We start from the raw sequence: 24,457 nt of genomic DNA, 5'->3' as shown, positions 1-24,457 counted from the left end.
CTATTCAGACTAAAAATATGTAGATGTTTAAACCATGAGTAAAATAAGAGGACTAAACGACATGTGTTAGTAGCAGTACTCATAATTTTAAAAACTAAATCGGACCTATTGGTTCAACAAGATTCGAAAACTAAACTGATCTAGTAAAAATGGCCAAACTAGTGGTTCAATTGGTAAAAACCGAAAATTAAACCAGTTTTCGATTTTTTTACTGTTCCGATTTTTTAAACTTTGGTCATACTTCATTATCTTTTTCTTAGAGAGAGGATAACGATGAAAATAATAAAGAAGAAAAGGAAAAATAATAAATAAATAAAATTAAGACAAATAAAATTCAGTTGTTAAAACCATTAAACCATAGTCGACATAATATGACTCTTATTATAGTCTACACCAGGATTGGTAAATATAATTTCATCGTTGGTCCTTCTATCTCCCATATACCTTTGTCAATCAAAATATATATAGACACACACATACACGTATAAAATTAATCATACACTTCCATTTCATAATTCGCACTGTTATCTAAAGAAATACAATATATTGATATCATCAAATCGAGTTGGGGAGGGACTACAGAGGTTGATGTCAACCCCCTCCCCCCATTTCAATTTCATAATTCACGATGTTATCTAAAGAAATATGACAATATATTGATATCATCAAATCGATCGAGTTGGGGAGGGACTACATCCCCTCCCCCCAAATTTTTAAGATTTTATGATTGTTATTGTTGTTGTGTGTGTGTATATTTTTTTTAATTTTTTTTTCCTGACAAGAGAATCTACCAACCAAAAAAACAACAGAATGACTGAAAGATTGTGAATACAAAAAAGAAATTTCAAAATTGATGGCACAAAAATAAGTATAAAATAGATAAAAATCCCAATTTTGATTTGAATACTAGGCTCAAAACAGGGGATTTTGAAATAAAAACTCCACAATTTGAAACCTTTGGGTGTTCTCTATCAAATGAAATGGCATGTACTTTGAGATCTATACAGATCTTGACTGAAATAGAAAACCATGCCTGGAAGGCCTAATCTTTACCACCCCAAAAACGAAAAAAAGGAAAATACAATAAAATAGGTAAATGTGGTAGAACACCGGATCTACAATAAACACAGAAAGATCGATTTGAGCAAAGAACAGTAGGAACAAACCTAATAGGAAGAGATCAGCTTGTTAAACAAATGAAGCACCACTTAATGCCACAAACAAAGGCAAAGGGGGAAAGACAAAATTACCAAATCAACTCTCTCTAATCAACAAGAAGTGAAACCTTCCCCCTCTTTTCCCAAGTCAGAATCTCTCTGAAACTAAGCAAATCTTTCAGTGGTTCTTGATTTAAAAGAGCCCCATTAAGCCAAACATGGTCACACACAAAGGATACCTAAATTAACTCCGGTTCCTTAAGCGCGGTTTTAAATTGTAACGCTCTGTAGTATTTTCAGTGATAAGGTTAGGCGTTACACGAAATGATCCATTCGACAAATGTAAAGTGATTGGATTCCCTCTTTAAAAATGCCTAACTTCCAATTTGGTTTGACGCGAAATTATTACGCCACATTAGGTAAAAAGCCATGCATTTGGTGGCGTCGTTATCGATATGACAAAACTATTATGGTAAGCTGCAGCTCAAAATGCATTCCACAACCCCAATGTTGAATCACAACTCAGTAGGTCAGGCATGATATCTGTGTGCACTAGTTTACTATAAGTTGAAGAACATAACACACATGCAGTGGCAAAATTATACGTCAGGAAATATTTCAGTAAAGCCTACACAGATAGTCCTGCTGCCGGCATATGCACATCAGAAACAAGTTTCGCAATTTTATCATAATCAGATGAAAATGACCAAGAAGTTGTCAGTTCCGATAACAATTGACATAAAATCTTAGTTCCTTTCCGCTTTGATACAGAAAATGTATGAATGGATTTAATTACTAGTCCAACCAGTCCAATCCCTGCCCGACTTACAAAATTTGAGTAAAAAAATGCCACCTCAAATTGCACTGGTGAGACAAAGATGCAATCACCCATCAATTGCCCAAAGCACCTAAATGCACTTCATAGGCATTTTTTTGAATATATGTCAACTTGAAAATTGTTTATGCAAAGTATAGTCAAAGGGTAAAATAGACAAAAAAAAGAAACTATATAAGTTCCATTTTCTTTTACAATTTTTCTTTCATTTTTCTGTTTCAAGGTCAAGACTTCAAGGTGATGGCTGTATCAAATGCATCCAAAGTGTTGTTTTGCTGTCCCCACAACTGTGCATATCTTCCTGCCTTCGATAAGAGAATTTCATGGGGTCCATTTTCAACGACCTTCCCATTCTCCAAAACTACAATCTGATTATTACATTTTAAAAGATGGATGAGTAACATATAGGAACATTTAATATGCGTAGGGTAAACAATATGGCACACAGGTAATGCATAGAAAACTTGGTAATCTATAATTAAGAGCCATTCTTTTAAGGTATGGCTGACCTGTAGTGCAGGTGTGCACTAAAATCAGTGGTATAAATAAAAAAAGCAAGGCATATTGGAGGGAATTGGTGAATTTAAATGGAATATCCGGCTAAATATTTGGGGGAACTAGAGAATTTAAATGGGATGGGATCCCATCCCCATAAGATTTGCGCATAATTAATACCAAGAATGCCTACCTCATCACATTGCATTGCAGTGGTAAGCCTATGAGCAATGAATATTGAAGTTCGATTATTTGCTAAGGACTTCAATGCACTTAAAATCTCCGCTTCTGTTGTGCTGTCCAGTGCACTTGTAGCTTCATCACACAATCTGGAGATAACAGATCAGATTCACGGAATTACCCCCAAAAAAAAAAAAAAATCAACTCATCTTTTTCCTCTATAAATGTAGAAGTCCATTAATAAACATTCTGACCAAAATTGTGTCATATCACATATGCCTATAAATGAAATCAGTGACCCTCATTAGGCTTAAAACTGCAAATGTAGCTTAAATTGACCAAAGTTAATTGCTGATGGCTACAATGTACCAAAAATCAATTGTTTGTGAGGGAAATGTGTGAGGAGTTTGCTCATAAGATTAAATCTGAAAGCAAATAATGTGGCCTAGAGAATTATTTCGAGCTCTAGAAAACATACCAAAAACTACCAACATAGAGAGAATTTTTAAACCATACAAATTTAAACAACATAATCATCCTTTGTTCCTCAAGAATGTGTGTGTGTGTGTGTGAGCATGTGTGTAACGTATTGTTACTCTAAGTTCAATGTATTAGGAACAATATATAATCATTTTTTAAAATTTATGGTAGGTTACACATGCACCCAATGGGTCCTGAACCCAATATGGCAATAACACACCCTCCATTCCATTCTTATGCGGAGGTGCTATTTAGCTACAACTCATTAACAAGAAGGAAAAATGGACAGAAGGGGAAAAAAAGTTAATGATGGTTAAAATATTCTTTTCGTCTTTAAAATATAGCCCAGGTTCTATTTTTTTTTTTTTGATAGGTAATAAGACATTAAAAGTCCTATTTTCATTCTTAAAATTTAAAAAAGTTCTATTTTCATCCCTAAGAATTTAAAATGTACTACACTTCGTCCTTTTGGCCAATCATGTTATGTTTCAGGGACAAAAATAAAACTATTTCTTTTTTGTCCCTAAAATATAGTTTAGGTTCTATCTTCGTCTCTAAAATATAGTTTTATGCGGTATACACTAGCAACAAATTAATGAAAGTTGACAAACGGATGAAATTCGTGACATTTTAAATTTTTAGGGATGAGAATAGAACTGTTTAAATTTTAGAGACGAAATAGAACAACTACTTATATTTCAAGGATGAAGAAAATATTTTTGTCAAAGATGATCTATCAATTATAACTAATTTATTTCTCAATTAGCAACTTTTATTGGCAGAGGCAGTTTGTGACTTTATTGAATCATATACCTAAAACAGACAAGAACAACACATCTCAATTATACCATTGCAATTTGATTTGAACATTCTCTAAATAATGAGAAAGGAAAACAATAAATTCCAAAATTTTCAACAGAGAAAGAGATCATCAAAGATGAGTTCTCCAGGGAGCAGAAAGAACGAATGGTTCTCAAACTCTCATGCCTACTGCCCACATGCCAGTTTATCCTTATGCATTTATGGTACTGAATGTATATTCACCTACCTAAGTATATAAATGCACACAAATGTGAATAAAAATAAAGGTTCAATCAAGAAGAAAAGGATAAAGTAAAAATTCTCACAGAATTGCAGGTGCTTTCAAAAATGCACGAGCTAGAGCGACACGCTGCTTCTCACCACCACTTAGCTGTATAGAAAAGCCACCCATTTAATGAAAATTCAAGAGTTGACTGAAAAGCTCTCCAAAAAAATAAATAAATAAATAATTGCAGTTTATTTGCTAATCAGTTTCCATAAACCTTAAAGGTCTGGCTGAGCATTGTCTTTGCCAGAAGCATAACTAAAACTCCAAAAGCTCAACAAATATTTACTTTTTTTTTTTATAGGTAATAAGAATATTATTAAAACAAACTAAAAAACAGACGAAAGCCAATACAAGGTGTTCATAATGGTGAACACAAGGAAAAGCAATAAACAAAACAACCAGCAAACAACAACCAGGAAAAAACTTTAAGAGCAATACTAAGAGAAGAAATAAACTCTAAGATAGTGGAGCATTCCGAGAAGCCCCACCACCTAGACCAATCAAATAAAGTCTTCTGGCAAAGAGCTTGTAATTGAACCAAGGATTTCTCGGTGTCCTAAAAAGAGTGCTGATTTCTTTCCACCCAAACAATCCACATCAAACAGCCAGGAACCATATTCCATATGTCTGAATTAAATTTTCCCAGCCAAAAACTCCAACAATACACCAAGCTTTCCACAGAGCCTGGCATGACCCAATGTATCCCAAAGATCTTTAGCATATAAACCCATAGAGAGTGAGCTACCGAACAATGGAGGAGAAGATGATCCACAGTTTCCTCATTCCGATGGCACATACAACACCTATTCACCAACATACAACAACCAGGGATATTTCCACCAATTACAAACACACTGCTATATAGCCTGAAGTATTCTTTAAAATAAAATATGTAGAATCCTATTATCAATGTACACAGACATGCATATCTTATTGAGAACTGGCAATTGTATCCAGCCCCACACTCCATCCAGCAGCTCAGCCTGGAAAGAGGGGTGTCTTTCCATTTACCACCACAACTAGGAAAATGTATTACTGCAGTGGTCCTCTTACCTTCAGCCCGCGTTCCCCCACAACAGTAGAATATTTCTCCGGGAAGTTCATGATAGTGTCATGAATTGCTGCACGTCGAGCGGCATCATACACCTTAATCCATACACACACAAAAAGAAAATTAGGCTAGAAAAATAACTTGGAATTTTCAACTGTGCATTATTTGCAGAACCCAAATAAACAAAGGAAGAAGTAACACAGGTGCATCACATACCTCTTCTTCTGTTGCTGAAAGATGGCCGTAATGAATGTTATGAAATATTGTGTCATTGAAAAGTACCTGTCCATCAAGCACAAGTTGCTTGCCTTATAAGTCTTACAACTTGCAAGATCGAACAAGGAATACCTATATATTCATATATAGAAGACTAGAACAAGAAAAACAAATATGAAATCACTTAATTGAACTAACCGTATCTTGTGGCACAACACCAATAGATTTTCGTAGACTCTCTAGAGTTACCTCACGAATATCTTGATCATCTATCCTTATCTGCGAAGGACAAATTCCGTGTTCATGAAGGGAAGCAAGTCAATGGTCGAAATGCCATCATACAAAGAAGAAGAAGAAGAAGAAGAAGAAAACTTCCATTTCCATTCTTCATCATATCATATTGAAGATGTCTTTTCATGTCTTTGTCCATCAAGAATATTCCACGAATGATAAAATAGAAGTAAAAACAAATAACAATGCTACAGATATAGCTAGATAGAAAGTACCCTGCAATATATGTGCTTAAGAAGTTCTAGGGTGAAAAAGAGTTGGTGACCAATAGCTTCATAATTAGCAACCGGCAAAAGGTGTCATTTAGAGCTTTAATAATACATACAATTTTATGAAGGTGATCATCTTTTCATACCTAAAATGTGAAGCTCTGTTCTCATTTCATGCCCTGTGCTACCAACAATACATTTTAAAATAAAAAACAAAAAAACATTTAATCATAATTATTATCTTCTTTTTACCTTATAAGTTTTCTATGGAAAGGGGTAGTCTAAATGTTTAGTTTCTGTTTGTCTAGCATGTGAAAATTTGCAACAAGTAGAATATATCCACCACTGATGCATGTAGTAAATGCAAGTACACATCATTAAAGAATTGAGTACATTAGGATGTAAGATATCAATATTGTACCAATAGAAAACAAAAAAAGAGAATCACAGCATCAATTCTTACACTTCCAGAATTGATGTCGAAGAACCTGAAGAGCAATCTAAGAATGGTCGACTTGCCTGCAAGCAGATACCAGTTTCAATAAATTAATGATGCTGCAGGGAGATGAGTTGAAAAGGCATTCGATGATGCAATAACAAGGTCTAAGGTTTAACACAAATGGAAGTATCCACCAGCCACTGACTGAAAATAAATTGGAATGATTATGAAACTGCATTTGTATATAAATCACTCACTTGTTCAAGTATTTCATGAAAATCAGAGCAAATGATCATACACTAAGATGATTGTAAAGAGATTAGTACTACCCTATACATGTGGAATGAAGAGAGCAACAAGTACAAAGTAATGAAAAGAAAGATGATAGTGAAGACATTAGTAAGAACCTATAGGTGTGAACTGAAGAGAGCAACTATAAAGTAAATGAAACAGTTAATACATGCAAACTTCAAGTTTGGATCCTGATGCAATCATCGAATTTTCAAGCAAGCATGACAAACCCATAGTTATAAAAGCATTGCAAAACTGAGATAAACAGACAACTTGGAAGGCAAGTACAAAAATATAGAAGACAGAAATTGTCCCAAGTCAAAAGGTTATTTCCTTAAGATAAGGTAAATTATAGTGGCACCTCGAATGCAATGGACAGAAAACAGACTGGCGCTTATTGTTTCAAAATTAAAAATAAAATCAGCATTCTTATCACAGTACACCTTTTGAACATTGAGATGGTCCCATTTATATAAAAAAGGGAAATCAATTATGTGGCATGTGACATCTTATATGAAACTTTATACTTTTTTTCTCTAAGCACATACCATAGCATTTCAAAGAAACAAGGAGGAAAACGAAGTAGAAATTTGTGTCAAATCACAAGCCAAAAAGATAAATATGGAGAAATTCAACACTGGAGGTGCCAATAGACCATCACAGTGGTTGGTTTTTTTGCTACTTCATGCTTTTAATTAAGTAGTCTTTTCGCAATAAAATTTTTTCTTACCTATCAAAAAAATAATAAATGGAGATATTTGGTGTTGTCGATAATTTCTTAGATATTTTATGCTATAATCTTCCTGCTAGATTAGAGGAAGATTGCATAGGTGTGGAACCCTGTAAAGGCTGGAAAGTTTGAAGTTAGCTCTTATTATGAAGTTTGAAGTTCGCTATTATTATGAAGCTTCAAGGGACACTGTAGGGGCTGGCTTTACTTGGAGAAGTATTTAGGATGCTATGGTGCCTAGAAAGGTTGCTTTCTTTGCATGGACATTGGTCAGAATTTTAACAATGGTTAATCGTTAGAAGCGAAATATGTTGATTGGTGTTTTTAAATACAAGAACACCAAGGAATCAGTTGAACACCTTTAACTGTATCGTATGATGACTAGAGATATTAGGCCTTTATGTGTGGGCATTATTTGGAGTTTAATGGGTCGCACCATGGGCTGTGGCTCAAATGCAAAGCTCTTGTTAAGGATGCTTTCAGAGCCATATTCTGAAGCTTGAAATGCAGTGCCTTTGTGTGTCTTGCAGACAATTTAGAATGGGTGAAATAATAGAACTTTTGATAGAAATGAATGGCCAATCCACAAGATCAAACAACTATAGGTGACAGTTCTCCACTTGTCTTCCTCAATTGGCTCCGTTCTCTCCTCCAAGTCCAACCACTCTGTCTAAGAAACCATTAATGGTGTATCATCACAGACAAACGCCTCCCACTGAGACTCTTCCCTAATCTGGAAATCCACTTCTTTATTTTGATTCTCTTCCCATTTCTCTACACAAGGTAAGCGAACCTATACTTTTCATTCCATTTCCAAGTTTGTATCTTATGCCCATTTATATCCATCTCTTCATACCTTTACCTCCTTGTTGTCTTCTATGGTTGTCCCTACATCTATTCAGAAAGCTATATCGTTTTTTTTTTTTTTAATAAGATGATGCATTCTTAAAGGAATTGAGAATCAACAAGAGCAACAAAAATGAAATAAAATAATTATAATAATAACCTAGAAATCAGCACCTTGATTTGCTGGGAATCAATACCAAGCATGAGAAAACAGGAACTATGAATTGATACCTGGGTTGCTGGGAATTAATACCAAACTATTGAAAACTCCAACAATAAATTTTATTACTCAAGCAAATTGTCTCCATTGGAGTACAAAAGCATGCTTTTATAGACTATTAGGTCTCAACCCTAATCCTAATTGACTTTGGTCAATGCCTAATTATTTAATTAAGAACCCCAATCCTGATTGGCTTAGGTCAAAGCCTAATTATTGAATTAAGAAACTAACCTTGACTCCAAGAAATTAAAAGATAAAATACTAATTTGCTGATAAAATCCAATGAACCAACAGAAAAAATTACAAATGACTTCTAAAGTTACATAAAACTAAATAAAATTGTCTTTGCATTCCCCTAGTAAGAGAAAACTCAAGCTCGGGTGTTGAAGTGTTTAAGGAAGGGAATTATTGCATGTCGTACTTGCACCAACTCTTGAAGAGCCTTTGGCTGCACTAGGAACGAAGACACTTTTCGTTCTTCCATATCATTCATCTCAAATGATTACATTGATAGGTGGATGAAATATAACCTTATCTTGATCCACATAAAGCACTGTCATATCAAACCTTTCCACTTCATGCACCATGGAAGGTTAATCAATAGCAGATGCATCAAACTCATTTTTTACAACAAATGCACCCTCAAATTCTTGGCTATCTTCTTGAACCTTCTTTTCATCAAGTAGTCGAAAATCTTACTTCCCAGTGAGTGTATGCCTAACTCTCCAACAGGTTATATTCCAACTCGCTATTTATGCTCTGCAATATTTTTTTCTTGCTGGTCTAGCACAATAGAAACATCTTTCGACACTTGTACTGCTCTTTCAAAAATAGGCTTTACTAGTTCTTTATGGTCCTTCCTTACCATGATCTCATTACCAAGGTTATTGTCTCCTATGTGTAAAGCTGTGATCTCATTGTTACCAGTCATCTTGTGAAAACATATCTCCAATGAATCAAAATGGGCATTAGTTTTAGCACCCTCCTATCCAAACCTTGTGGATTGGTCTATGAAGGCTTTCATTAGGTTTTCTAGGGTTTGTTTCATGGCAAATTGGAACTTAGAACTAGAAACTACACAAACACCCTGATAGGATTGGGACAGATATTTCCGTTGATATGACTGGTGTAGATATTTCTCTTTAAAGTTTCTTTCAATTTTTTCCCAATCATTTTTTGCGGGCTTATTAGCTTCTCAGTAATGTACAAGTATTCTTTTGGCTCTACTTATGAGTTTCATCCATGAAAATCTAACCTTTTTAATAGTTTTTATCATCTAGTAAATGTATTTGTTCAAAGAGTTGGTTCATCTTATGTAACCAATTGGTAAAGATCCATGCATCTCAATGACCATCAAATGTAGGTCTTCCAATATCACCATGAAGCACTAGTTGGGAATTTAGCCCACCTGGAGTTAGTAAATAAAGCTCACTAAAGAAGCTACTGCCATGGCTTCAAATAGTAAAGAGAGGAAGCACACATGCCATACACTATTTGAACACTAAGGATAGTCCAACGTGTTAAATTCTTGAGCCATACCACGTGTTGATTGGGCCAAACTAATTGTAAAGAATTCCAACTATATTGCTTCAAATTTGTTTTTAACTGACAAATAAAGCAGGGTTACAAATCAATAGGATGGATCAGCATTGTCTGAACAGATATATGCTAGGGTCTAAACCCAAGAAGCAGTCGAGGGACCTTTTTTTTTTTTCTTTTTTTTTTTTTTCCTGAGAACAAAGCAGTCAAGGGACTTAGATACCAAGGTTGGTGAGGATACAACAAGAGGGACAAGGAGCAAATTTGGTAGTGCAATAACAAGGCGGAGAAAAAGATCCTATGAGACATCGCTCCAAGAGCCAATAACCTGACAACTTGTCCTTCAACAAGTGGAGCAATCAACCTTGAACCATATTCATCTGAATTGGCGGCATTTGGGCTAGCAAACGGTGAGGGGCTGCTTCGGTGTGAGATGGGTCATGGCCTGTGGAAATTGAATGCAATGGTGACAACTTGTCAGGGGTCTGTAGTGATGGAGATGAGATAAATGTCCTAGGTATGTGTTTCACAGCAGCGGCTTAGGTTGATTTTGGTGGTTTTTAGTGATGTGAGACAAATTGGTTAATTTTTCTATGCATGTTTGTGATGGTTAAGAATTATTGAAGAAACTGATTGTGGGGCTGTGTTAAGATTTAAAGGTGGTTTGATGTGTTATTTGATGGCCATTTGGTAGAAGAAAGAATGGGGTTTTGGGTTTTGATAGTTAAAAGAAATGGCTTGATTTGGAGTTTTAATTTTTAAGGGAGAAGGAAAAGAGAGAATTTGATGGTGGTGTTTAGGAGTTTTATGAAAAGTACTTGAGAATAGCACAACAAGAGAGAAAATAAGAAAAGGGAGAAGGGAAAGGGAAAGGGAGAAAAGAACACACCCAACACATCCCAATGCTGAAAACACTTAGGGTATGTTTGGTAACTGTTTTTTCCCCTTATTTTCTGTTTCTAAAAACAATTTTCTATTTTTGAGACTCAAAAACTTGTTTGACAACCCAAAATGAACAGAAAATAAAAACTGTTCTCAAAACTCAATTTGTAAAGGAAACTGAAAACATGGAAAAGGCTGTTTTCAGTTTCTAATTTAATGAATCTGTCTCATTTAATGAGTTAGCATTAGAGTTCAAATCTTAATAACAACATATTTTAGTATTTTCTATATGGACGGTGATAAAGCCACAGATCCTAATGGTTTCACTATGGCTTTTTTCCAAAAATGCTGGAGTGTTATGGAAATAGATGTCATGGCTTTCTTTGATCATTTTCATAGGAGTTTAGAGTTTAAACGGTCTCTAAATGCTTCTTTTCTATCTCTGATTCCCCAAAAAAATAATGCTTTGAATATTAAAGATTTTAGGCCTATCAGCTTAGTAAGTAGTGTGTATAAGCTTTTGTCAAAGGTTTTAGCTAACAGATTGAGGCGGGTGATGGATAATCTTATTTTAGAGTCTCAAAATTCTTTTGCTGGTAGCAGATAGATTTTGGATTCAGTGCTTATTGCCAACGAATGTTTAGATAGTAGACTGAAGTGTCGCACTCCGGGGGTGGTGTGTAAGTTAGATATTGAGAAAGCTTATGACCATGTGAATTGGGATATCTTGTTTTATCTGTTAGAGAGGATGGGTTTTGGGGAGAGATGGAGGAGATGGTTAAAAACTTGTGTCTTTACTGTTCGCTTCTCAATTCTGGTTAATGGATCGCCTACTGGCTTCTTTGGTAGCCCTAGAGGGCTCAAATAAGGCGATCCGTTGTCTCCCCTCCTTTTTCTTTTGATCATGGAGGTCTTAAGTTGTATCATGAAGAAAACTGAGGAAGGTGGTTTTATTCAGGGTTTTCATGTGGGTCCTATTAATTCTACTGGTATACGTGTTTTTCATCTTTTATTTGTTGATGATACTACTCTTTTCTGAGATGCCTCTAGAGAGCAGATTTTGTCTATTAGGCTAGCTTTGACTTGTTTTCAAGCTTTTACTGGTACGAAGGTAAATGTGAGGAAAAGTGAAATTGTCCCTATTAGGGAGGTGCATAACATTCAGTCTTTGGCTAATATCCTTTAATGCAGCGTAGGCAGTTTGCCTATGACTTACTTGGGTATGCTGTTGGGAACTTTGTATAAAACACCCTCCATTTGGAATCTGATCCTAGAGAGGATGGAAAAGAAGCTTTCAGGTTGGAAGCGGCTATATTTATCAAAGGGTGGTAGACTCACCTTACTGAAGAGTACCCTTTCAAGCCTTCTGACTTATTACCTTTCCCTTTTTACTATTCCCAAAGCTGTGGCGATTAGATTGGAATGCACTCAAAGGAACTTCTTGTAGGGTTCATCAGTTGAGCGTTTCAAATTTCCTTTGGTGGCTTGGAAAAAGGTTTGCTTACCGCGTGAATTGGGTGGTTTAGGAATTCGAAAGTTGGTGCCTTTTAATTAGGCCCTTTTAGGGAAATGGTTTTAGAGGTATGGCCATGAAACCTCTCATCTGAGGCGAAGGGTCATAGCCATGAAATATGGGGAGAGAAAATGGGGTTAGTGCACTAGAGCTTGTAGTAGGGCCCATGGGTATGGGTTATGGCGGAGTATTAGTGAAGGGTAGGAATCTTTCGCTAAGCATTTCTCTGTTGTGGTAGGGGATGGATCTCGTATTCTTTTTTGGCATGATAAGTGGACTGGGGATGTCCCTCTTAAAAGTCTTTATCCTTAGTTATTTTTGTGTTCAACTAATAAGGAGGCTTGTATTTCTGATGTATTAAGCCCTTCAGTGGGCGATAATGATAGAGTGTGGAGCTTAAGATTTCAGAGGGAGTTCAATGATTAGCAGTTGGCGGCCTCCTACTCCCTTCTTCATTTCATCTAAACCCGAATCCCTAGGGGTGGAGGGTGTGACAGGCTTTGTTGGGATTTTAATGGCAGTGGGAAGTTTGATACTCAATCTTTCTATCATAAGATTTATAATGCAGTTCCCTCCACCTTCCCTTGGAAAGGTATTTGGAAAGTCAAGGTTCCTAAAAGGGTGGCTTTCTTTATGTAGACAGCAGCTCATGGTCAGATTCTAACCTTGGATAATCTTATGCATTGTGGTCGTCCATTGGCGAATCGATGTTATTTGTGCTGTTGTAATGTGGAATTTGTGGACCACTTATTACTTTTTTGTTCGATAGCTCATTCTTTGTGGATGTATATGCTTCGGTTGTTTGGGATCGTTTAGGTCATGCCAGGTTCAATCGAGGACTTATTATTCTGTTAGTTTCATTGGCTTGGGAAGCATAGTTCTGATATTTGGGATTTGGTCTCAGGCTGTTTAATGTGGACTATTTGGTCTGAACGGAATCGGCGGGCTTTTGAGGACGAGAGGAAAACTGTGGTTCGGTTATTAGAGTTTTGCCAGAGGACCCTCTTTGATTGGTCTCGTTGTTGAGGTTTCTCAGATTGTTCTTCCCTTATGGATTTTATTTCTTCTATTAGAATAGATTAGGGGCTGTTTTTGTCTTGTTGTTTCTTTTTTCCATTGTTCACTACCATGAACTCTTTGTGTTTCTCTTGCTTTTCTTTTTTTAATACTATTTTATTCTTACTTATCAAAAAAAAAGTATTTTCTATTTTTTTCTTCCAAAAACTATCTTTTTAATTTTAACTAACCAAACATGTTTTTGAATTCAAAAATACAAGAAAATTATTTTTTCTTTATATTCCCAAAAACAAGTTTTTGAAAATAGAAAACAAAAATTGTTACCAAACATAACCTTAATATTTTTATCGATCAACTTCTCTATATATCAAGTAAATTTATCACATATATATAAACTCTTTCTTATACTAGCAATATTAGGACTCTTAGTTTGACAAGTAAACTAAAAACCTAAAGACTTAGAGAAAATAAAACCTAAGATACTTGGGGTCTCCTAGAAAATTCTAAACTCAACTAAACTACCAAAATACCCTTAATTAGTAGGGATTGCAATAATTACAATTTTGCCTCAAATTCAAAATTGACAATAAATTATTAGATAAAAACTCAAATGAGAATTTGTTTTTACCCAAGGACATGCATAACTAGACCTTTAACACTAACTTGACTTTTACTTCAATGGGACTTCAATAGAGGAATTTGTGAAGGAATGAATTAATCTTCCATTGCTGCATCATTCTCCCCTTGCTGGAAAAAACTCAGTCTTGAGTTTTATAGCGTTGAAGTATAAGAACCTTTGAACTAACTTAAACCAATTCTTGCTTATCAAAAAAACTTAAACCAATTCTTCAATCACCTTTGGAGCATTAAGGATAACAAAAAAAAAATTTCCTACAACATCATTTAATTTGTTTGAAATGATAAAATCAATGACGACAGTACTTTTCAGCTAAAAATCCTTCTTGAATGGATCCATAGCAGTAATATCAACATCTTCCTAGGTCTTGACTTTTATATGATCAATGTTATACTTAACCTTGCTCCTTTGTGGTTTCCATTGTCTATATGCACTCTTTTGGCTGTTCTTGAAATCGAACATGTGGGGTTGTTGGAAGTCGCAGGAGTCTCAGTCAAGGGTTGTTTGGTGTTTGATGATGGTTTCTTAGACTGGCAGTAGGGGTTGATCGCATTTTGCTTTGATACCAAAATTGACGCAGAACCAATTCTCAAAGGATTGAGAATCAATAGAAGAAAGAAAAGAAATAAATATAATCAACACCTATACCTACTTAGAATCAACACTAAGCAAAAGCAACACCTAGGCTTGCTTAGAATCAACACCAAGCAAAAGAAAACAAAACCTAGAAATCAAACACTGGGTTCCGTGAAATCAACACCAAGCTATTTAAGGAACAAACTCCAACAATAAATATTATTACTAAAGTAAATTGTCTCCATGGAGTACACTAGCTAATAAAATACAATAGACTAATAGAAAAAAAAATACAATTAAATTCTAAAATTATATAAAACTAAATAAAATTGTAACTGGTGAGAGAAAAAATAGTCAACCAAGAATTTTCTTTGATATCATTAGTGAGGAGGGTTATGAATATGTACTAGTATAGTGAGGGGTAAAATTGTAATATCATTAGAAGTACCCACATATAAATAAAAAATTGAATCTTATAGATATATAAATAAATCAGTTTTTTTTTTTTTTTTTTTTTTTTTTTTTTTTTTTTTTTTTAATCTTATAGATATATAAATAAATCAGTTTTTTTTTTTTTTTTTTTTTTTGTGTGTGTTAAAGTAAATTAAATAACTCAAAACCTACTTCCTGCAAATTGATACTTACCACTGCCACTGGTTCCAACAATAGCCACACTTTTCCCAGCTGGTACAACAAAAGAAACCCCATCAAGAATCTTTCTTTCTGTCAGGTAGCTGAATTTTAAGTAAAAAAAAGTAACATGCATCAGAAATTTAATCTTTTTAAAAATATATATATATACTTAAAAAAAACAACAGTGTAGTATGCTTATGAATAAGATTAACGCAATAATTAAAATCTCCCATCCAATTCCATGGTAATCAAGACTCGCAGTTGTTGTCCATATCGACCTTAAACCTGAGCACAAGACAACGAAGTTGACAATCTCAGAGAGATCTAAACACTCTCAGCTACCCTGTGTAAAATCTCATTCTTTTGATGTAGGACAGTTGTAACAACAAATTTCTTATACTTCCAAGGAATATATAGAATTTAGAAGGCTGATGCAAATAAGTATCTATAAATTTTTTACTTCAATTATGAATCCAAAAGTTGAAGGGAACTTAGAAACCTAAGTGCTTACAAATTTCAAATGATGAAAACAACATATCAAAATGCAATAACTTATACAGAACAGTGACAATGCATGGCAAACATAATTTACATTAAAAAAAGTAAGCATGCAATGAAAATATACTAGTAAAGTAACATAGGACATATTGGGGAATCCATCTACATTTACTTGTACTGAGCTTAAGGGTTAGAGAATTTAAAGCTCTATGTTAAGAACTCTAGAAAGAAGGGTTAAAGCTTTTTGTAGAGAGAGAAAGACTTGATTTAGGGTTGCAAAGAGGTGAATGAAAAACTGATATCAAATCTGTCCACATGGTGCGAACAATAGTATGAACAGTGTGTACTAACACATGAATGAACAGTATCAAAAACAGTGACAGTACATAGTATAAAAATAAATAAATAAATAAAAGAAGAAGAGAAAACAACACACTAAGGCCAACGTGCCTCAATATCAAAACACTCATTAAAATCTTTAAGTACAGTGAGCATAAATATGTAAGGACTCTTTCTTGTACTTGTAAAATAATGAATCCTAATACTAACAAGCCAGTAAGGTGAGAAAAGGCCAACTTTGACTTTAAAAGAAAATAAACCCAATACCCTTAGAATTTCCTAGAAAGTTCTAGACTTGACAATTATCAAAATACCCTGAATTTGCAAAAGTTGCAGAAATTACAATTCTACACTGATTACAAAACTAATCATACCTAATAGAATAAAAACCAAAATTTTATATATATATATATATAGATAGATAGATAGATAGATAGATAGCAAAATTATATATTCTTTTAAACCTAGAGAAATTATAATCAGACCTTTAAAACCATACAACTCTTGCTTCCCTTATGTATGGGTTGGTGTATATTTGTAGAGCAAAAATTATAATTCTACCCAGGTTACAAAATTAACCATAACTTATAAAATAAAAACCAAAATTATCAATTGTTTTAACCTAGAGTAATTGGTACACAATTGTTGAACTAGCTCACTAAGACAAGTAATGACCGCATCACAAGAACCACAATCAGGAGTCGCATGCTTAGATGATGTAGAAGTAGGTTGTGATTGTGCAGCATCTCAATGACTTGATGCACGCAATATGACTTGCCATATTTAACTCAACAATAAGCTTCAATATGATTAGTACCACCACAATGATCATACTTCCTATCAACATCACCAATATGACCACAAGAACTACCACTAAAACCACAACCGCCACAAAAACCACCACCAAAACTACCATAGCCCCTGCTTGAAACCGAGGCAAAAGACTCAAAGGAAGAGACAGTGGAGTCAGTCACAACAGAGTCTTATCCTATTGACAGGTGCAATAGTCAAGAATAAGCATCAGCAGCTAAAGCTAAGGTCTCACTAGTAAGGATTTGATCTTTGAACCAGGGTAAGTCAGAATCTAAACCAGTTTGCAAAGAAGCAATAATAAATTCCTCCTCATGATACTTTTGTTGCTCCAAATCAGTAGTAAAAGGCCTATATTGCAATAATTGAGCTCGCATACTGTTAAAGAGTACTATAGTATTCAAATAAAGTTTTTCAAACTACTTAGTAATGAAAATTCTCTCATAATTCTGAGAAAAAAATATTCTGATGAAAAAATATTCTACAATAAAGTCTCAAATCTTTAGCTATAAAAAAAATAGTCTCAAATCTTCTTAAAAGAGTCACAAAATTCAAATGTATTAGCATTGTAGGGTTCCATATATTCCACAACCATCCCATCATAACAAAATCAGTGCCATCCACCCCAAGAATTTCCATATTTAATTTCCGTCACTCTCCTCCAAATGGAAACCATCTACACCACAAAGCACCATAGCCATTGGCCAAATTGAGCTTGGTTAAAAACCAATAACTTCCTAACCCCAAGCCTCCAAGTTGGATGGGTGTGCAAATAGAATTCCAGTTAAATTAAGACTCCTACTTAGACTAGTAACCTAAAAGGCTAATAAGACAATAAGAGGCTAACTTGGTCAAAGAAAATAAACCCAAGAAACTTAGAAACTGTTTGGTTGCCTACTTTAAACAGCTTTCATGATTTAAAAATGGTTGGTCCCACATTTTGACATCTTGTTTGGCTTCCTTGTTTTTAAAAACACATAAAAAACTCGTTCTCAAATCACTGTGCAAATCACAACATTTTTCTCTTCTCATTTACAATTCTCAAATTACTGTTCACATAAATAAAAATAATAATTTGTTATCAAAAAAATATGTCTCTCTCTCTCTCTCTCTCTCTCTCTCTCTCTCTCTCTGCATTTTTGGGGTTGGGTCGGTGCAAAATGGGTTGAGGTTGAGGCAACAGAGGACTGGTGGTGGTGTAAAATCGTTTTTGGGGGTTGGGATTTTGCGGGGGTGGTGGCAATTGGTGGTGGATTTTTTTGTGGATTTACTTGTGGAGGAGGAATCTTTCTGGCAAGGGTGGAGTTCAATGCAGGGGGGCTTTGTGGATTATTTTCTTCAGGCAATGAATTTGCTGTTGCATCGGTGGTGGTGGTGCACTGCTGGGGTAGTGTTAGACTGCTGGGTTGATTTTTATTAATTTTTTATGGTTAATTTTGGCCAGTTTTAATATTTTAGGAGAAAGGGATGGCGGGGAGGGGGGGAATAGATGAATGGAAAACATGATTCATCTTTCCTTTTTCTTTTTCTTTTTTGGTGTGGAAACACTAGAAAACCAATTTTGAAAAACACAGCCCAAAACAACAAACCTTTAGCATCTCCCAAAAAAATTCTAGACTCAACTCAATTATCAAAATACACTTAATTTGTAGGATTGCAAAATTACAATTTTGTCCCTGATTTCAAAATCATAGCTTGCAAAATAAAAACACAAAGTAAAAATTTTGTTAAACCTAAAATACTTATTATATCTTTAAACCATAGGACTACCTAAAATACTTATTAAAGCTTTAAAGCCACAGACTCTTGCCTCAATTGAACTTCAAACATTGACAACATGAAATAAATCTTGAATAAACGAGATTGTGAGGTAGAAAATTTTGATCTTCCATAGCTACATCATAAAGTCAACAAAGTATACACCATTTTTTCCATAAGTACACTCTTTAAAGAGAATACTAATCTATGCCATCCAATCTAAAGAAATTGAAGATGTCAAATAGGTAAATGTAGAGCTTATTAGGGTAGCTTTATGATATCTGATTTCTAACAAATAAAGAGGTGAGTGCTAAAGACTCAATATACAACATGACATTAGAAAATCATCAAGCTTCCTTGTATCTCATTCGTGTGCTTGCAAATATAAGATCCAAACCAAAAATATGATGGTGTTAATGTGTGCTTGATGTCCGTTCTTAACACACTTTCCAACTTCTAAAACTTTTGGGCTGATGGTTGACAAACATAATATCATACTTTGGTGGACTATGAGATCTTTGGTTCAAGAGTAGGTAACCGCGACTTCTCATTATATCTTCTAATTATCATATCTGAGGTCCATATTTCTTGACTATTATTAGGTGTGTATGCTTGTCTTGTTATGCATCATTGGCCTTCTTCCTAACTAGCTCAGACTTTTGGGGTTGATGATATGAAGAGATGGATTTAAAGCATCCCAATTTAAAAATATTTTCAAGGCTTGGATAATGTGGTGTGCTAATTTTTCAAATAAGATAATCCCAACTGATGACCGCTTTCTGTTGCTTGCTACACCATCAAATTTTGCCACTAAATCATATGCTAAGAAACCAGTATATTAGAGAAATAGCTAGGTAAGACCATTCCTTTATAGAAGGATTTGAAAAAAAGAAAAAGAAAAGAGAGCTTACCCAAAGTGTACATTATTGAACTGAATGCTCCCTCCATCCAACTTAAGAGGCTTTGCATCATCTTTGTCACTAATTTCAGCCCTCTCCTGCATTGATCATAGAAAAAATTAATAATGCTCAGGAAATAGGCACTGAGAAAGAAAATTTAGATTACAAGGAAGACGAACAACAAAATAACTCAAATAACCAAGAAAAATTCTCTTTTATCTTTAATATATATATATATATATTTTTTTTTATTTTTTTTGTTGATAAGTAATAGACTTCATTGAAATTGATTATATATATATATTTTTTTTTTTGTTGATAAGTAATAGACTTCATTGAAATTGATATAATAAAAAATAGATAAACAAGGCACACAGGCAATGTGCTAAGAAGCAACAAAGAAAAAGAAACTAAACAGCAATGAAAGTATAAAAATCAAGCATATCAGGCAGAGAAATGAAAGTAACAACACCCGAAGCATTATAGAGCATGCTTTTCCTTTTCAAGCCTTCATTAGAAGAGCTCATTAAATATGAAGTAGGTTTCCTGTTATAATAGAATAGCAAAGCCTTTGTGAAAGTGAACTAAATAAAGAAAAGCATGTGTCGCCAACATAAGCTGTGATCTTTTTCCTGCATTCATCACCATCCAAAAATAATTTAGAAATGAATCTTGATCTACTATGAAGAAATTACGAGTCATTTTCTCAAGGAAAAAACACATACTGAGATGAAAGAAAATCCAAACTAACAGACATATTATGCAACAATAAACAAACTATAAAACCCAGGATAATTAAACCGCAAGAGAATTGTAGGAAGTTCCTTGAGAAATACCTCCAGCAACTGAAACATGGACTTCATATCAACAATACTCTGTATGGTCTCGCGATAAACACTGCCAAGAAAATTTAGTGGAAGAGATAATTGGAAGAGAAGTCCATTCACCATGACCTGCACCATGACATTAATCCATAATTTGTGTAACCATCAGCCAATCCTTTCTGAAAATACATATTTCATTACAAGCATATAAGAACATATTTTACCAAATCACCAACTGTCATCTCGCCATTCATAATTCCATTTGAACATAACACCATTGCTATTGAAAGAGCTGTGCTAAATATTACATTTTGGCCGAAGTTCAAATATGCAAGGCTACGTTGTGTTTTTAAAGCAGCATCTTCATACCCTGAGCAATTGAATCACCAACAGCAACAGAACAGCATTAAGATTCAATTAGAGTAAATTTGTAATGAAAGGATATAACTTGCACTTTTGCCATACTATCAGGAAGAAAGTGGGGAGGGGGGAGGGGGGACTGAGAAGGCAAGAGATTAAAAAGAACATAAATAATAAAGAAAATCCAACACCACCTGAACCATATTAAAATTGATTTGGTGGTTGGCCACATAAAATCATCATTTCAAACTATTAGAAGCATGAAGGTGGAGCGATCACCAAGTCCCAATTAGGGTAGGAGTGGCAACAGAGCAGGATTGAGATGGGAAGCCCCTTCTTAAACCTGAACCCACAGGAGCAAACTTTGTTCTAAACCATCAAAAACACAGGTTCCCCAATTTAGAAACCCAAACCCAGCCCACCCAGTTAGCTGGCATTTTGCACACAAAAGACAACCTACAAGTTGGGTAATTGCCCATCAGATTGAAGGTTGCCCAAATTATTTACTGCATTATACAGTCAATGAAGAAGGAATAAGGGTTTTCTCCATGAGGCAGCAGAGCAACTAAGCCTCTTGATTCCTAACTATCCTCGAACCAGGTGGGCTATAACCCTTTAAAACCAATACACCTGAATTGATAATTACACATCAATGTAATAACTACCATACCACTAAGATAACTTACTCTTTAAGTACTCATCATATTGATCAGCTTCAAAAGCTTCATTGTTGAAGTACTTGACAGTCTAGGAAAATATGGACAGAATTGGAGAAAATAAGGCATCAAATAATCCAAATGGAGAAAATAAGGCATCAAACGATCCATAAGGAGAAAATCAAACATTAAAAGTACATCACAGCCTCACCTCATAATTAATAAGTGAATCAATTGCCCTTGTACTTGCATCATTATCAGCTTTATTCATAGCCTTTCTGAATTTTGTCCTCCACTGAAAAAACAAAGAAAACCCTTTGCTGAGAATGATAAGCCCAAAAAATTAAACATTGTGATTTGGGTTAGGAAAATTTTGCAAAGCATACAATCTGTCGGAATGCTGTGTGCATAAAGACAGTTATGACATAAACATGGAAAAAGAAAGCAAATGAAGTTTATTTTTCCATTTCTCTAAACCAAATGCATACGTTACTGATAAAGACCTGGAATGGGAAATGATACCTGTGTCACTGATAATGTAAAAATGACATATGCAGCAACCGAGAGCGAAGTAATCCATGCAAAAGGTGCTCCAAATTTGTATGCCAGAATACCTGATACCATAGATATCTGGAAGAATACATGTTAAATCTGTAGAAGTGTTTCAGGAAAAAAAGAAAAGAAAAGGCAAGGATGATCATGTAATAAGATGTACCAAGAAAGACACCAAAGTATGGTATGATATATGTGTCACTGAATTTAAACAGCAGCATTCAAAATACAAAATCCAGTGGCATCATAAATGTTAGGTAGCTTAATAATCAATTGAATATCCATCCCAATACCTCTAAGATGGTGGGTACAACATTGAACACCATAGCTGAGAGAATGAAGTTTATAGCACGGCTTCCACGATCGATAATTCTATTTAATCCACCCGTTTCTCGACTGGAAATACAGAAGCCAAGTGAGAAATAGGAAAATATGTAACTTTACTGCTCAAAATTGTTTCCATTGCAAATATATATTATCACAAATTTTTCTATTGCATACGGGAAGTCATCCTGAATTTAAACATTAATATCCCTTGGAGAATGGAGATATAACTTTGAAAAGATTAGAGTGCTAAGTGCTAAATTATATTGGCACAACATACTCAACAAATGCAAATTGATGCGGATGTGTCTTTTTAGTCTTTTTATACATAAGTGAAATCTCAAAAAAAGATTATTATAATTGACAAATGAGTCAGTTCATTGGAGGAAAAATAAGCAATGAGACACCATATGTCCATTTAATTATGCATGTATCATACCTAGCGCATAGTAACAACAAAAGAATTAAAGAAAGGAACAAGAGTGACAAAAGTGTTTCTCAGTTATTAGCAATACCTAAGATGATATCGAAGGTCAAGGTCATGCAAATGAGCAAACACCTGCAGAAAGTAAGATACAATTACACAAGTCATGTTGAAGGAATTTGCTGACTATATATATATATGAATCTCAAATAAGAAACGTGAAATTATGAGTAAGAAGATTGTGTGGGATATTGGAAAAGTAACGCGTATCTGTGTATTCTAATATAATAAAGGAACAAATTTTTTGGCATCGACATACCTTCCTAGATATTGTTCGAATTGTTCGCAAGGCCACCTTAGAAAACACGGCAGTCCTCAGTTCTGCCACAAGAGAACAAAATCAATGGACAATGACAAACAACCTAGAAAACCGCCTTAGAAATTATGGTTAGTAATAGTAGCATATGATTCTGATATAAGGTAATAAACACATATAATCAAAGATTGAAGCTTTTAAAACAGAAACAAAATGAAATGTGGACAAGAATTAGCAATTACTTCAGTGTAGTAGTACCGTTGAAAGCAGAAGAACACGCCCGCGCAATCCCATATCCAATCAAAACGGAAGCCGGGGTGGCGAAAAGAGCCAGAGCAGTTGAATTGGCGGTTGTGAAGGAAGCGAGAGCAGCAGCATTGCTGGAATAGGTCGTTAGCCAATCAACAGCAAGCTTGAAGAGGAAAGGCACCTGAATATTCACAACCTGCAATGAAAGAACCGAAATTTTAGAGCCTCAACCAATTGAAGTGCGTTGAAGTAGTAGTAGTGGCAGTGGCAAATTAGTTACCTTGGCACCGACGAGAAAGGCCAAGGCAGTGATGATCCGGAGGCGGAATTCGAAGTTGTCTTTCACCCAAATGTAAGTTGCAAGAGTACGCAGGATGTTCATATCAGCAACTCTGTCCTGTGAAGCCGACTTCACGAGCTTCGCATCGTTCTTATTATCATTATTCTCATCCGTGGGAGTACTAGTTTTCGGAGTTGAAGTCGAGAACGAAATGCTCCCATTCACCATAAAACTCTGTCAAATTGATCAATTAAAATCATTAATTAAGAATCATCCAAATCACCAAATGTCAAATGAAACGATAAAAAAGTTACAACAGACTAACTGGATGTCGAGGATAAGCTCTGTTGCCTGCTCGGCCGGAAGACGAAGAAGAAGAAGAAGGTGAATCGGAAAGGAACGATTTGACATGATAGGTAAGAGGATAGGGATTTGTTGTTCTGAGATTGAAATTACGAAGAGGAGAACGGTATGAACGCAAGAAGGTAGTGGTAGTATTTGGATACAGAAACTTGCGTTGGACAAGCAATGGAGCCCTAAGGCTCTTCGATGCTGCAGCAGCAACTGCAGCCGCTGCTAGCATTTTTTTTATTTTTCAAAGCTAGCTTCAAAAAAATTTCAATAGAAATAGAAGAAAAACCCTAATACGATTTGTTATTAATGTAGTTGATGAATTTCTGTAGTGAAATTCAATAATTGAATGGTAGTAGTAATTTTACAAATAAGGAGAAGAAAAAATGGACACGGAAAGAGGGCGAGAGAGAGAGACATGTTAGAGATATTTATAGTTTATTAGTTTATAGGGACACTTCCCGCGATGTTTGCAGGCGGCAGAGTCAGC

The 24,457-nt window shown here is 34.8% G+C and overlaps 1 protein-coding gene across 2 annotated transcripts; it reads right to left on the bottom strand.

Moving 5' to 3' along the window:
- Nucleotides 1-1,860: 1,860 nt before the first annotated feature.
- On the bottom strand, nt 1,861-24,411 carry LOC112007246 (ABC transporter B family member 25, mitochondrial). 2 transcript variants are annotated; one of them, XM_024039567.2, is made up of 20 exons: nt 23,942-24,404; nt 23,617-23,850; nt 23,346-23,532; nt 23,091-23,152; nt 22,863-22,906; nt 22,317-22,419; nt 21,994-22,101; nt 21,683-21,766; nt 21,502-21,562; nt 20,680-20,825; nt 20,468-20,584; nt 19,644-19,729; nt 15,340-15,428; nt 6,468-6,523; nt 5,703-5,783; nt 5,505-5,570; nt 5,291-5,383; nt 4,275-4,339; nt 2,681-2,816; nt 1,861-2,360 (listed from the first exon to the last, which is right to left on the bottom strand). In XM_024039567.2, the coding sequence occupies exons 1-20, from the start codon at nt 24,197-24,199 to the stop codon at nt 2,217-2,219; spliced, it is 2,220 nt and encodes a 739-aa protein (XP_023895335.2). In that variant the 5' UTR covers nt 24,200-24,404; the 3' UTR covers nt 1,861-2,216. The 2 variants fall into 2 exon arrangements, with proteins under 2 accessions (XP_023895335.2, XP_065618727.1); XM_065762655.1 differs by lacking the exons at nt 1,861-2,360; nt 2,681-2,816 and adding an exon at nt 4,983-5,040 and having other exon boundaries at nt 23,942-24,411.
- Between the last annotated feature and the right edge of the window lie 46 nt (nt 24,412-24,457).

Source organism: Quercus suber, unplaced genomic scaffold (assembly GCF_002906115.3).
Source record: "Quercus suber isolate HL8 unplaced genomic scaffold, Cork oak 2.0 scaffold_20, whole genome shotgun sequence".
NCBI lineage: Eukaryota > Viridiplantae > Streptophyta > Magnoliopsida > Fagales > Fagaceae > Quercus > Quercus suber.
The sequence above is the reverse complement of the archived record's forward strand: the minus strand, read 5'-3'. Positions and strand labels throughout refer to the sequence as shown.

What these genes read in the sequence shown, in the direction of transcription:
- LOC112007246 (XM_024039567.2), bottom strand. Translation starts at nt 24,199, where the DNA reads ATGCTAGCAGCGGCTGCAGTTGCTGCTGCAGCATCGAAGAGCCTTAGG. An exon ending in TTCGAACAATATCTAGGAAG is followed by an intron (nt 22,907 to 23,090) that starts GTATGTCGATGC and finishes TACTTTCTGCAG; the next exon opens with GTGTTTGCTCATTTGCATGA. An exon ending in TTCAATAATGTACACTTTGG is followed by an intron (nt 15,429 to 19,643) that starts GTAAGCTCTCTT and finishes CTTAAAATTCAG; the next exon opens with CTACCTGACAGAAAGAAAGA.